This window comes from Ovis aries, chromosome 4 (assembly GCF_016772045.2).
Source record: "Ovis aries strain OAR_USU_Benz2616 breed Rambouillet chromosome 4, ARS-UI_Ramb_v3.0, whole genome shotgun sequence".
Lineage (NCBI taxonomy): Eukaryota > Metazoa > Chordata > Mammalia > Artiodactyla > Bovidae > Ovis > Ovis aries.
Genome location: NC_056057.1, coordinates 15,232,455 through 15,246,746, shown reverse-complemented (window position 1 = coordinate 15,246,746; position 14,292 = coordinate 15,232,455). Strand labels below are relative to the sequence as shown.

General features: G+C 39.4%; 1 protein-coding gene across 1 annotated transcript in view; it reads right to left on the bottom strand.

Moving 5' to 3' along the window:
* SDHAF3 (succinate dehydrogenase complex assembly factor 3) overlaps positions 1–12,732 on the bottom strand; it is a 101,896-nt gene extending 89,164 nt beyond the window's left edge. The window contains exon 1 of the mRNA XM_004007746.6: positions 12,520–12,732. Coding sequence (XP_004007795.1) covers positions 12,520–12,693 — 174 coding nt within the window. The 5' untranslated portion in view covers positions 12,694–12,732. The remainder of the gene's footprint in view (positions 1–12,519) is intronic.
* Positions 12,733–14,292: the final 1,560 nt, after the last annotated feature.

The window sequence follows — 14,292 nt, the reverse complement described above, 5'->3', positions numbered from 1 at the left end:
CACTGTATCAAAATTGTACATATTTCCAAACATTTTAAAATAAGAAGTTTTGCTCACTCTGTGCATCTTGCTTATACTAGCTTTGTAAAGGCATTTAAATGTTTGTGATATTTTTGCATGTGTGCTATGTTACCTCACTTTTGTTCAACTCTTTGCAACCCTATGGACTGTAGCCCGCCAGGCTCCTCTGTCCATGGGATTCTCCAGGCAAGGCAAGAATACTGGAGTGGGTTGCCATGCCCTCCTCCACGGGATCTGCCCCACCCAGGGAATGCCTCTTCTGTCTCCTGCACTGGCAGGTGAGCTCTTTACCACTAGCGCCACCTGGGAACCCTCATGGTGTTTCTGAATGGTGTTAAATACGGTTACTGGCTAGAAATCCTGCATTATCAACTGCACATATCTGTACCTTACAGAATAAGTAACTCAGCCAGCCAGGTTGGGAAGTGTGAGGCAGTGAACAAGGTGCCTTTGGGAGGTGTCAGAGCTTTGGGCATGTGCTGTGAAGCTGCACCCACTGATGCTGTGTGCTGATGTCGCTGTAGTTGTTTATATATACATATATATAAACATATACATACATGTATGTATTTGCCGTGTGATAAGCTGCCAATCTTAGTTTGAAAAGGGAGAAGTTCCTATGAGAAGTGCGTGATTTTTTCATTCAATGGAATAGTTTTAAACAAACTGTGGACAGCTATGTCTTCACCAAAGTGTCACTAAAGCAAAGTCCAGAATCCTTTGCAACTTAACCATACAGCAAACAATAGTCACTTTTTTGTATGGTTATAATGTGTTTTTTTTTTTTAAGAAGAAAACGAAAAAGACCGTGTACATGTTTAAAATCTATTCAGATAAAGCAAAAATATTTTAGTGCTTGAAAGCCAAAATTCAATTTATTTTGAAATGCTTCAAGTTCTGACTCAGGACCAAAGAAGACCAAAGACTTGTAAATGAGATAAATATGATCCTCCCTTGGGAACTGAGCTAATTAAATCAACATGCAGTGGGAAATACCTGAATTCTCTCAGGCCCCGAAGACACATCAGGTAGCTTAATCTAGTAACACACACTAATAATAATAATAATGCTTTGATAGAAGAAAAAGGTGCTTAAAATAAAGTAACAGGAGGGGGCAAACTTCCTAAATATGTGTTCTGCACTGTCCAGGAGGAAAGGGGAGCCCTGCAGGAGGTCCCACGATGTTTTCCGCTGTTAACTAAACGGATGTTTTCTACAAGCACAGCGACTCCTGGTGAGCAGTCTCTCATGAGGACTTGCTTCCCATTATTTTAATTCCATGTTTACCAGGCAACCTTCTAAACACTAATTCAGTTTCCCAGAAAGCTGAACAGAGGTCCACCATCCCTGACTCACAATTCTGAAGTCAAAGAAGTTTCAAAATACAAAAGCTCCTTTTAGAACTCATCTGGTGGCAAATCCTGCCCTAAATGGCCATGCAGCTTTTATTTACTCCACTTAATATGAAAAGTCAAAAGCTTAAGCAGAAATATGAATGTACTTGATTATAGGGTGCCACTCCAGATCCCACTGGAGTGTTTCTTACAATCCAATCACACTCCTTACCTTTCTAAAATCTAAAAATTCTAAATTCTGAGGCACCTCTGAAAGAAGTGTCCCTGGATCTAAATATAAATATTCTGACTCCTGGGCTTCACCAGCCCATTCCCCTACCCAGGGAAATCAGTATTCTACCATACAGTTCAGTATTATATAAATTTAGTTAGTGTGATAAAGGACAGAAATGGTATGGACCTAACAGAAGCAGAAGATATTAAGAAGAGGTGGCAAGAATACACAGAAGAGCTGTACAAAAAAGATCTTCACGACCCAGATAAACACAATGGTGTGATCACTCACCTAGAACCAGACATCCTGGAATGCAAAGTCAACTGGGCCTTAGGAAGCATCACTACAAACAAAGCTAGTGGAGGTGATGGAATTCCAGATGAGCTATTTCAAATCCTGAAAGATGATGCTGTGAAAGTGCTGCACTCAATATGCCAGCAAATTTGGAAAACTCAGCAGTGGCCACAGGACTGGAAAAGGTCAGTTTTCATTCCAATCCCAAAGAAAGGCAATGCCAAAGAATGCTCAAACTACCACACAGTTGAGCTCAACTCATATGCTAGCAAAGTAATGGTCAAAATTTTCCAAGCCAGGCTTCAATAGTACATGAACCGTGAACTTCCAGATGTTCAAGCTGGATTTAGAAGAGGCAGAGGAACCAGAGATCAAAGTGCCAACATCCATTGGATCATAGAGAAAGCAAGAGAGTTCCAGAAAAACATCTACTTCTGCTTTATTGACTATGCCAAAGCCTTTGGCTGTGTGGATCATAACAAACTATGGAAAATTCTTAAAGAGACACGAATACCAGACCATCTGACCAGCCTCTTGAGAAATCTACATGCAGGTCAGGAAGCAACAGTTAGAACTGGACATGGAACAACAGACTGGTTCCAAATAGGAAAAGGAGTACCTCAAGGCTGTATATTGTCACCCTGCTTGTTTAACTTATATGCAGAGTGCATCATGAGAAACACTGGGCTGAATGAAGCACAAGCTGGAATCAAGATTGCCAGGAGAAATATCAATAACCTCAGATATGCAAATGACATCACCTTTATGGCAGAAAGCGAAGAAGAACTAAAGAGCCTCTTGATGAAAGTGAAAGAGGAGAGTGAAAAAGTTGGCTTAAAACTCAACATTCAGAAAACTAAGATCATGACATCTGGTCCCACTACTTCATGGCAAATAGATGGGGAAACAATGGAAACAGTGACAGACTATTTGGGGGGGCTCCAAAGTCAGTGCAGATGGTGACTGCAGCCATGAAATTAAGAAACTCTTGCTCCTTGGAAGACAAGTTATGACCAACCTAGACAGCATATTAAAAAGCAGAGACATTACTTTGTCAACAAATGTCTGTCTAGTCAAAGCTATGGTATTTCCAGTAGTCATGTATGGATGTGAAAGTTGGACTATAAAGAAAGCTGAGTGCCGAAGAATTGGTGCTTTTGAACTGTGGTGTTGGAGAAGACTCTTGAGAGTCCCTTGGACTGCAAGGAGATCCAACCAGTCCATCCTAAAGAAGATCAGTCCTGAATATTCATTGGAAGGACTGATGCTGAAGCTGAAATTCCAATACTTTGGCCACCTAATGCGAAAAACTGATTCATTAGGAAAGACCCTGGTGCTGGGAAAGATTGAAGGCAAGAGGAGAAGGGGACGACAGAGGATGAGATGGTTGGATGGCTTCACCTACTCGATTGACATGAGTTTGAGTAAACTCTGGGAGTTGGTGATGGACAGGGAGGCCGGACATGCTGCAGTCCATGGGGTCACAGAGTCAGACACGACTGAGCAACTGAACTGAAGTTAGTGTGAATATGTTACCATCTCTGGGTATACCGATAAACGTCCAATTCCAAATCTACAAGATCAATTACCAGGGTTTTTGCTGACAAGCCCAGGTGGCACAAATCTGTCTAGAATCACCATCCTAAGCCTACTGTCTCCCAAGCCACCTTCCATCCTCTGTCTGACCTGCCAGAAGACAAACTAACAATTAACCAATCTCCTCTGCCAGTTATAATACACTGTCAGCCTTCATGCAACTTTCTACAATAGTAGAAAAAGAAAAGGTGAAAAATTAAAATGGATTTCTAAGTAACAATTTTGATCAAATTAAGTTATTGGAGAATTATCACTATTTAAACATGACCGCTAAGAAATTAACATGAGAAGATTCTTCACGTTGCTTAAAAAGACTTAACACTATACCAGGTAGATAGCCCTGCTGACTCTTTTCTAATCTCAATTTACAGCTCTAAAGGTTCTAAATTCTTAATATATCTTCTAGTGGTTAGGGAAAAAAGAGTAATAACTAAAGTTTAATTTTTAATCCACACATATTTATTCTTTTCCAGTAATAGTTTATAGTTTTCAGTGTACAGGTTTGTACATCCTTTATCTGAAGTTTCCCTTCATATTTCATAGTTTTTTATGGTAAATGCTATTTTAAAATTTTATTTTCCAAGTTTTCACTGCTAGTATAAAAAAGTACAGTTAATTCTTATATATTAGTCATGTTACCATACAACATTGCTAAACTGACTTACTAAATTCCAGAAGATTCTTTGTAGATTACATCAAATTGTCTACATAATCTTATCACCTGTAAATAAAGGCAGTTTTATTTTTTTCTTTTCAATCTGGATGCCTTTCATTTCTTCTCTTGTCTTATTTCAGTGGTTATTTATAATACTAAAAGTCTACACATTTGATTGTTTAATTTTACAATGCTCAGCAAGAAATAATAAAATATATCACTGAGATTCATTAAACATGAAGAAGTCTAAGTTTACCCTAAATAATTTAAGGGTAAAATTACAAAATATACTTATAATGTGCTGGTTGACTCACTGAATGAGATTGCCTGTGCTTTGTGATATAATCAGAAACAGAAACAATGAGCATATTCAACTGCATTTTTTAAAAAATCACATTTATTGGCTTTCCTATAATTACTAAAGTAGCACATGATCTGGAACTTTGAGATACTAGGAAGAAAATTATAATTATCCTTAACCCTATCACCCGAAGATAAACACTGTTTATGTTTAATTGTATCATGAGCAGTTTTCTACAGTATTAATTCTTCTGAAGCACCACTACTAAGAGCTCCATACTAACCCATCCATCATATAGCTATGTTATAATTTTATTCTTCTCCCATCATTGGATATCCACAATGCTTTAAAGTCTTCACTATTACCATATACATTAAGCACAGCAGTTAAATTTGTATATAAATCAGAACAACCTCTTATTAGAGTCCCTTTTGCCCATTCCTTTATTAAAGCTACCAGTGTTTTCCTAATCCAAGCTCTTCTTATACTAATGCTATCAATCACCTATCACATTAATCCCAAATATATTTCATTTGCCTTTTTATTATTTTTTAATTCAGGAATTAGTAATTTTATGTTAATGGTAACTATTACAAAGACAAATAAAATATATTTCATCTCTATTATCCATTCTATCACTATAGTAATACAAAGCCTTGAAACTAAAAGATTAAAGAGAAAAATCAGTGGTGCCGATGAGAAGTGTAAAGTAGGTTAAGCCATTTGATATAGTTTTAACTCATCTCTTAATATAATCATATCTTAGGTAAAAGAGAACTCAGTCCATCCTTAATCTCAAGGGTAAAATATTGCTTCCCCTACTAAGACAACTGAAGTCCGAAGAAAACTCCCAAAAATCCCACAGGAGACATTTGTCTGGCACTGCAGTAACTTCCATTCTCATTTTGTTAATGAAAACAATCTTTGAGAGAGAAATGTGTCCCAATTAGCATCTTGGGTTAATAAACATTAAATTATTACCTAAACATTTCCCTATTAAGCTAGAGGTGTATTTGATAGAAATCTAATTTTAAGAAACTTCCCTGTCCCTTAAGAAAAATACCCAAAATGGAAAACAAACCAAATATACAAATAAATTGTAGTAAGAAAAATTCAAAGAAAAAATATGTAATCATTCTATATTAAACGAAAGTTGAATAGTTTTTTGGAAACATTTCGAAAATAACATGATCATGCGCTAAGAACACAAGGTTTTCATTGCAACTAGTTGTGTTCTAGCACACAGGTCATTTCACTTCTACAAGCCTTAGTTTCTTCATCTTCAAAATGAAAAATCTAAGGAGCCCCCGTTCGAGACGGCAGACTAGAGAAATCACAGCAGCTTATTTCTTCTTCACCCTTCCAAAATTCCACTGATCTGATAATAAAGACACTTTTAAAGGAGCAATCCATAATAATTAAGAAAGGAGCCATTAGAAGCCAGAGTTCAATAAATTTCTCAAGATGGAAACCAGGTGGAGGAGTGTAATTAATAAAATAGACTCAATAAGAGCAGTCACAGCTTCAAACAGAAAAGATCTGAGGATACAGCCAAACTGCTAGAATCAACTGAACGCGAACACCAGGGAGGTAAAGAGGAGGAGGAGTCAGAAGCAAATGCAAGGGAGATTAACCGAAACTCTGTAATTCAAAAAATTATCCTCCAAGAATAAATAAATTTTAACTTTCTAATCACCACACCTCACTATATGCAGAGTTCTTTGTTTATTATTGCTTTACTTATAAATTTGGACAGATAACCAAAACTCACAAGATATTGGAAAACTGAAAACAAGACACCAAAGTAAAATAAAAACTGTCCCCAGAAGAGATAAATTAAGGAATAAAAAAGAATACAGGTGTTTATTATAAGCCCTTCTACACAACTTAGTTTTTTTAACCACACGCATACATACTTTGGTTTTTCAAAAAAGCTTAAGTGCATTAACTGAAAAAAAAAGTTTACTGAAGTCCTTTCAATCAATTCTAATACTCTCCCTATGTAAAATTTCAGACGTTTGCTCTTACTAAGCAACTGTAAAACATAATTATGTCATAAGTAAACCAGTAAGATTAATATTATGCATACAAAATCTTTAAATTATAGGCAAAACTTTCAAATTCTTAACTCTGTATGGTATACAGATACACACACCTCTACAAACACATAAAGTCTTGTTTTAGAACCATAACCACTAGCATATTAACATTATCATGCTATTATCATTATTTTAAATCTATAAATTCAAATACATTTAAAATCACTTAAATAAAAAGACATACCTCTCTGTTCCAATAACATAATATAAAGTCGATAATATATGCAATGTTGATCAAACTATTATTTTTTAAAAACATCTTTAGCTACTTCATAAGTACTGTTATAACACATCTCAGGACACCAATTAAAAGTTATTTCTCTAAACAAACAATATCTTAAAAACTTCCAAATGTTCAGAAATTGAAAACAGAAACATTTTATATTCCAAGGATATACTGTTTCAAATCCTCTCCTTTAACCCTTTTTCAACCATTAGTTAAGGACCACAGCCCAGCTAAAATTTTTAAAATGGTAAAGCTTAATGTGGAAAACACACGTGTAACACATCACCATTCAATCAACCATCATCCAGTAAACCATCACAAAAGCAGAGTAGCAAGCACGGCAAACAGTGCAGCTAAGAGGCTCCCAGGCGACCCCCTCATACTCGGTAGATGACCCCCCACAGGTATAATCCATCAACAGAGGTAACTCATTCCCTTTCTCCCACACACTAAAATACAAAGTACAAAGCAGGATGTTCAAAAGCAAAGAAAAATGAGGTCTTCAAATTAGGTAAGTGAGATATACAATTATAAAACTGCAAAATACCCATCTAACCCTAATTATATGAAGTTAAGGAAACTTACTCATTGGGAAAGACTGATGCTGGGAGGGATTGGGGGCAGGAGGAGAAGGGGTCGACCGAGAATGAGATGGCTGGATGGCATCACGGACTCGATGGACGTGAGTCTGAGTGAACTCTGGGAGTTGGTGATGGACAGGGAGGCCTGGCGTGCTGCGATTCATGGGGTCACAAAGAGTTGGACACGACTGAGCGACTGAACTGAAGGAAACTCTACACATAGATGACATGCAACTTCATCATACACTATTAAATCTGATAATCAAAGTTATAAATAAGAATGAGATCTCACGTGAGTTACAAATGGACAAGTACATGAATCTGAAGCATTTTCTTGTCTCAAAAATGAGTACAACAAAATGAAAAAAGCAAATATTATAATAAGAACTATCACAGAAACCTGAAGACTTAAACATAACCAGGAAAGGAAAGAGAACGTTGCTTTGCAGAAGTAGCTAGGAACAACAGAACACAGGGAAAGGGAAGGAGCGCACCCAGCACTGCACCAGCGCCTCCACCCTCTTCACCGGTACTGGCCTGTCTCTGACCACCTTCCAGTCCCGGCACTTGCATTCACATCGTTGGCCTACCGACCGACTACAAATAACAAACGTTAACTCGCTCTCTCCACTCACAATCTGTCACCTGAGCATCAGAGGAATATTTCAGCACATTGTCACTTGGCTGTCCCATCAGAATTTTTAACACAAAAATGAACGATAATGAACTCATCTGCCACTGCTCCTTCTGTATACACACACACACACCCCTATTCTGGCTACTGGTATCATATTCCAAAACTTAAGAGTTATCCATTCTGTTTCCTCCCCTCTAACTAATCTTGTATTGGTCACCAACTCAAGTTCTAGTCTACTGTAAAAAGAGTAACACAAAAATCCATACTCTCCATCCTCAACAGCTCTGTCTTGGTTCAGTTAAATATATTAGGGTTGTTAGTTATATTATATATATATATATATAGAACATAGATTTATATATATTATAAACATAAATTAATATGTATTAATATTTATATTAATTTATTAATATAAATTGAACATTTATATTAATTTATTAATATAAATTGAACATTTATATATCATATATAAAGTATATATTTACATTAATGTGTTATATTAATATTTATATTGTATTTATATTAATTTAATATAAATTAAATGTTTACAAATATGTTATATATTTACATATTATAACATAGTATCTATATAAAATATACTATAAATGAATAGTTTATATATAGTTACATTAATACATATTATATATATTAGGGTTTATATATATATATACAGTTCTGTAAAACCTTCTGTTTTTTTATAAATCTTACAGAAAAACTCAAGCGAACTTTCTTCCTACTCGTATTTGGGATCACTGCATCTCTCCTAAAAGCTCTCCCTGCCTTCAATCTGGCTTAATTCTTCAATCATTCCTTTCTACTCCTGTTGACATGATCTTTCTAGAATGTAACTTGAGTCATTTTCATCACCACTGCTTAAAATCTTTCAATGACTCAAAATAAAGACCTAAAATCCTTAGAAAAACATCCTGTTTCTTGTCATCTCTTTAGCTTTAATCACTTTCTAATCTCCCATATAATACACTAAATTCTGATCACTGCAGATCCTGGAAAAACTTTCACTGTTTCTTACCTCAATACCTCTGCATATGTTTTATTTCCACTTTCCCGGGGTCTTTTTCTTGACAAGGCAACTCTGACTTGCCCAAACGTCCTCTCATATATTACATGAGGCCTCGATTTCCATTCCTTCTTTGGTCCCACAGCATTTTAACAAACACCATTCCATACTATAAATGTCTATTAACTTGAAACTTGGACACCATAAACGTGAAATACATATATTATTCATTTTTGTGTCCCACAATGCTAGCACTCTGCCTCGCAGTAAGTGATCAATAACTAAAGAATGCTGAAGAATTTTTGCTTTTTCCAGACACTTTCACTATCAGCCTTGCCCAGAGACACAGAACAAAGCAGCTACTTAAAGAAAACAACTGAAACCAGGCAAGAAAGCAGTAAGTGGGGCCCACAAAATGAAAAATTAAACGCACTTTTCAAAGTTGTTCCTGAGAAATGTCTCACAGTTTAACACAAACGTGTCATACTTGCTATTTAATTTTCAGGGCTTATTCTGATTCCCAAGAAAGTAAGTGGTAAAACGTTGTTCTCTCTGCAACTGGGTCAGCACAGAAAGAAAAATGGGAAGTATTCTGCAAAACTGAGCATAGTTAGAATTTTTAAAGTTCTGTAATAAGTAAGAACCCCGCCTGATCCACCCAACCCCAATTCCACTCTTTATAGCGTTGTCTCTTAAAAGATTTGAGAGTAAGATTACAATGGGTATTTTACTAACCAGTTATCATTCTCCATAGAATCCCAACATATTTTCCTGAACTTAACATTTTTTCTATTATGGTAAGGAATTATCATAAATTCACTACTTTGCAAATATGCATTTACATTTTTATCCTTAAGATAAAATGAAATACTTTCCTCTTACCATCCCTCAAACAGTCCGTGAATAGAAATTTGCCCAGCTGAACTCGTCCTAATATTTATAACAGTTTTCTGGGATCAGAGAAGGGAATAGAGAACTCTCCTCCCAATACTGAGCCCCCTAGCATTCCTGATCCTTCCCCTTTCTCTTTTCCAGTAGTACCCACACGCAACTTTGCTCTTTAAAGTAAAACAAATTCAAGTTCATAAGTAATTTTAGAAGTGTGTGAAAGAATCCCAGAGACCAAACGTCACACAGCACTGGAATAAATTTTTTTTAAGCTGAATTCCTGATAAGTCTAATGGGTTGATCAACAGTGGTGTTTTTTTTTACTTCAGTTTTTTAAAAATGTCTATTCTTATTAATGTCTCTAGCCTATTATCAGGCTTCCCTGATAGCTCAGTTGGTTAAAAAAAAAAAAAAAACACAACAAAAAAACAGCCACCTGCAATGCAGGAGACCCTGGTTCGACCCCTGGGTTGGGAAGATCTGCTGGACATGGGAAAGGCTATCAACTCCAGTGCACTGGCCTGGAGAAATTCACGGACTGTATAGTTCATGTGGTTGCAAAGAGTCAACACTTCTGAGCAACTTTCACTTTCACCCTATGGTATTCTGGGTTCCTGTTCTTTCCCCAAAAAGTTTCCATTTTAGGACCTCCCAAAATGCCCTTATTTCTTCCCAATATAGAGCTAAACTCCTGGTCCTGCCACAAACTGATCTGGCTTAAAAGATGTCACCTATATTTACATACACTAAGTTAGAGCTGTGTGAGTGTGTGCTCAGTCGGGTCCCAGTCTTTACAACGCAATGTACTGTAGCCCGCCAGGCTCCTCTGTCCACGGAGTTCTCCAGGCAAGAATATTGGAGTAGGTTGCCATTTCCTCCTCCAGGGGATCTTCCCCACCCAGGTATCCAGTTCATCTCTCATACACTGGCAGGTGGTTTTTTGTTTGTTTTTTTTTTTTTAGCCACTGAGCCACTTGGGAGGCCCTAATTTAGAGGTGCATATTGTAAATAATGTTATTATTCTGCAGATGAGATAATAAAACTAGGAGAAGTGATATAACATTTAATAAATGCCAGTACTTTAATTTGAATCCAGTTCTTCTGACTTCAAGATCAAGTTACCATATTAAAAGAAAGCAGTCTGCATTTAAAAAGATTCAACTTCCCTGGCTCTAGGCGACCTTATTGCATCTAATAATATACTTTTTAGACAAATTCTACATTTCACCCTCGTTCTAAATGTCCCTCTTGAAAGCATCAATGAGGCTTGTACAATAAAAAATTCTGCGACTCAGTTAAAAAGTTCTGTGTTCACCCTAATGTTCATCCTTTTGGCATTTTTTTTAAAACAGCCTTCAGTAGTTTCTGTAGTCATCAACTTTTTAGGGTAAGAAATTGCTTAACTCGGTTCTTCAACCAACAGTACTACGTGCTTTCAAATACCTGTCCCTTTAATAGTCAATTCCATTCCTTTCTTGCTATCTGCAAATCATATCTGGGGGTAATCCTGCATGGCTCCCAACCCCACGAAATACTCTAAATACTCTGGGGGCTTCCCTGGTGGCTCAGTGGTAAAGAATCCGCCAGCGAATACAGGAGACACGGTTCAGTCTCTGAATGGGTAAGATCCCACATGTCAGGGAGCATCTAAGCCCGTGGGCCACAACCACTGAGCCTGTGCTCTAGAGCCCAGGAGCCAGAACTACTGACCCCCCTGCGGGCAACTACCAAGCCTGCGTGCCTAGAGCCCGAGCTCCGCGACGAGAAGCCACGGCAATCAAGCCGACGCACTGCAACTAGAGAGTAGCTCTCGCTGGCCACAACTACAGAAACACCCGCACAGCAACGAAGACCCAGCATGGCAAAAAAAAAAAAAAAAAAAGTTACTTAAAAATATATACTCTGAATATCTTCTGACTTCACTCAGAAAAAGGAAGGGAAATCAAAGGAGCTAATGCTTCTGTCTGCTTAAGATCTAGTGCAGTGATGCAAATTAAAAAAACGTAACTACGTGAAACTAAGTACATGATTACGAAGAAACCAACTTTCACCTAACTTAACTCTGACGAGCATTTTTGCCCACCGCTTGTAATAAACCCCAAGCTTTTCCCATTTCTGTTATCAGTCATGACATAATATGAGAATATTAAGACCCAACAAAGAGCACTGGGATTTTTAAAAATGGTTAATTATAGAAACAAGCCTCTAAAACTCTTGAAAACTAGTAAGGAGAAAACTATTATCAACAGGCGCTTGCTAAGTGCAAGGCACTGGAGGGGACAAAAAGCTGCCAAACGGGAAGCTCTTTAAAAACTTAACGGTGACTTGGTCAATTTTGTAACCTCCATCCTCACCCTCCAGGGCCAGGCAAAAGTCACCTGAGTCTGACGCGCTGGTGTACGGGATGTGCTGAGGCGAGGACCCGTGGGATAGAGACCGGCTTGGATGTAACTTTGGGAGGTATTGTTTAAACGGCTCTGCGCTGTTCTGTTCAAACGGAACAGGCTGCCGCTCCGTCCGAGCTTGCGTGGGGCCCAGGAGACCAGCCAGGTCAGGTGGTCTCTCCTCTCTACAAACCGGGACACCTCTGAGGGACCCCAAAGGTCTGGGGCGATGAAAACCAGAGTTACTTGCCTCCCATTCCTGCAGGAATCGCTCGGCCTCTTTAGAACCAGCGGTCTTGTGTCTCCTAAATTCGTCCTTCACGTACTGGTCGCCAAGGTCTTTGAGGTCTGGGGGCAGAACCCGGTGCAGCAGCAAAATGCGCCGATACAAGGCCCGGACACGCGAGACGTGCAGGGCAGACATAATGCCGCGCGTGGACCCCAGGCCGCGCCTGCGCAGAAGGTCAGCACCCGCTTGCCTCTCTTTCCAAGCCGGATATAAGTAACCCGAACACAAGCGGAAGACGGCACGCGACCTTCATCCGGTTTGGTCCGTCCTAATATGAGGACCTTCCTGAAACACGAGCGGGAGCGGCAGGCGGGTTACGGGCCGGTCCTCCTTCCAATGGGGCGTGGCTTTCGCGGAGAGCTTGGGATGCTACCACTCTAGGACTGAGTCCCGGGCCGAGGGGGTCCTCCACCAAGAGTCTGACCTGGACCGCTTGTCAGTTACCTGACCTCAGTTACACTCCATCATCTTGTCCATTAATCTTATGCCTTTCTCTAAAAGCCGTCGTCAAAATCTGGCTCCTCCAGGAAGCTTCCCATGCCTAAGTTCAAGCCATTTAAGATCTCTTAGAGGGCTTCCCTGGTGGCTCACAGGTTAAAGACTCTGCCTCCAATGCGGGAGACCTGGGTTCGATCCCTGGCTCGGGAAGATCCCCTGGAGAAGGAAATGGCAACGCACTCCAGTATTCTTGCCTGGAGAATCCCATGGACGGAGGAGCCTGGTAGGCTACAGTCCACGGGGTCGCAAAGAGTCGGACACGACTGAGCGACTTCACCTTCACCTTCAAGATCTCTTAGAGTGTTCCTGCGGAGAAGGCAATGGCACCCCACTCCAGTACTCTTGCCTGGAAAATCCAATGGACGGAGGAGCCTGGTGGGCTGCAGTCCATGGGGTCGCTAGGAGTCGGACACGACTGAACGACTTCACTTTCACTTTTCACTTTCATGCATTGGAGAAGGAAATGGCAACCCACTCCAGTGTTCTTGCCTGGAGAATCCCAGGGACGGGGAAGCCTGGTGGGCCGCCGTCTATGGGGTCGCACAGAGTCGGACACGAGAGTCGGACACGACTGAAGCGACTTAGCAGCAGCAGCAGAGTGTTCCTGCCTTCAGGCAATGAGATGAATCTCTTCATCCACAAGCCCAACCACCTAGGTACCTTGCACAGTGTTGTGCTCCTAATTTGTGCCCCGAAGGAGTGGATTCTTTCCTGTAACTCAAGTGAAACCTGAGCCAGCAGGTAGCAACCCTTAGCTGAAGTCGGGTTGGCTGAAGAAGAATCATTAGGGAACCTTTTAAATGTATGGTTTCCAAGGCCATGAAACTGGAGATTATGATTAAATAGTCTGAGAGGAAAATGTAGAATTGGGACGTACACTAATCTTAACCTTTTACAAAGGCGATAGAGTGTGACCAATGAAAGTTGGCAGCAATTTGGCCTCGTTCTTTCTGTCCCATCACCTTTGGTCCTTCAACAAACTCTGATGGCTCCCCAACAAAATGCATGCAGAATTTGATCACTTCTCACTAGTCCCTCCACCACTATCATCTTTGTTTATTGGATGTGGTAGTAGCTTTTTGTGTTTCTGCTTCTCCCATGATCAACTTTGGTCATCAGTCAGTTCAGTTCAGTTGCTCAGTCATGTCTGACTCTTTGTGACCCTATGGACTGCAGCATGCCAGGCTTCCCTGTCCATCACCAACTCCTGGAGCTTGCTCAAACTCATGTCCATTG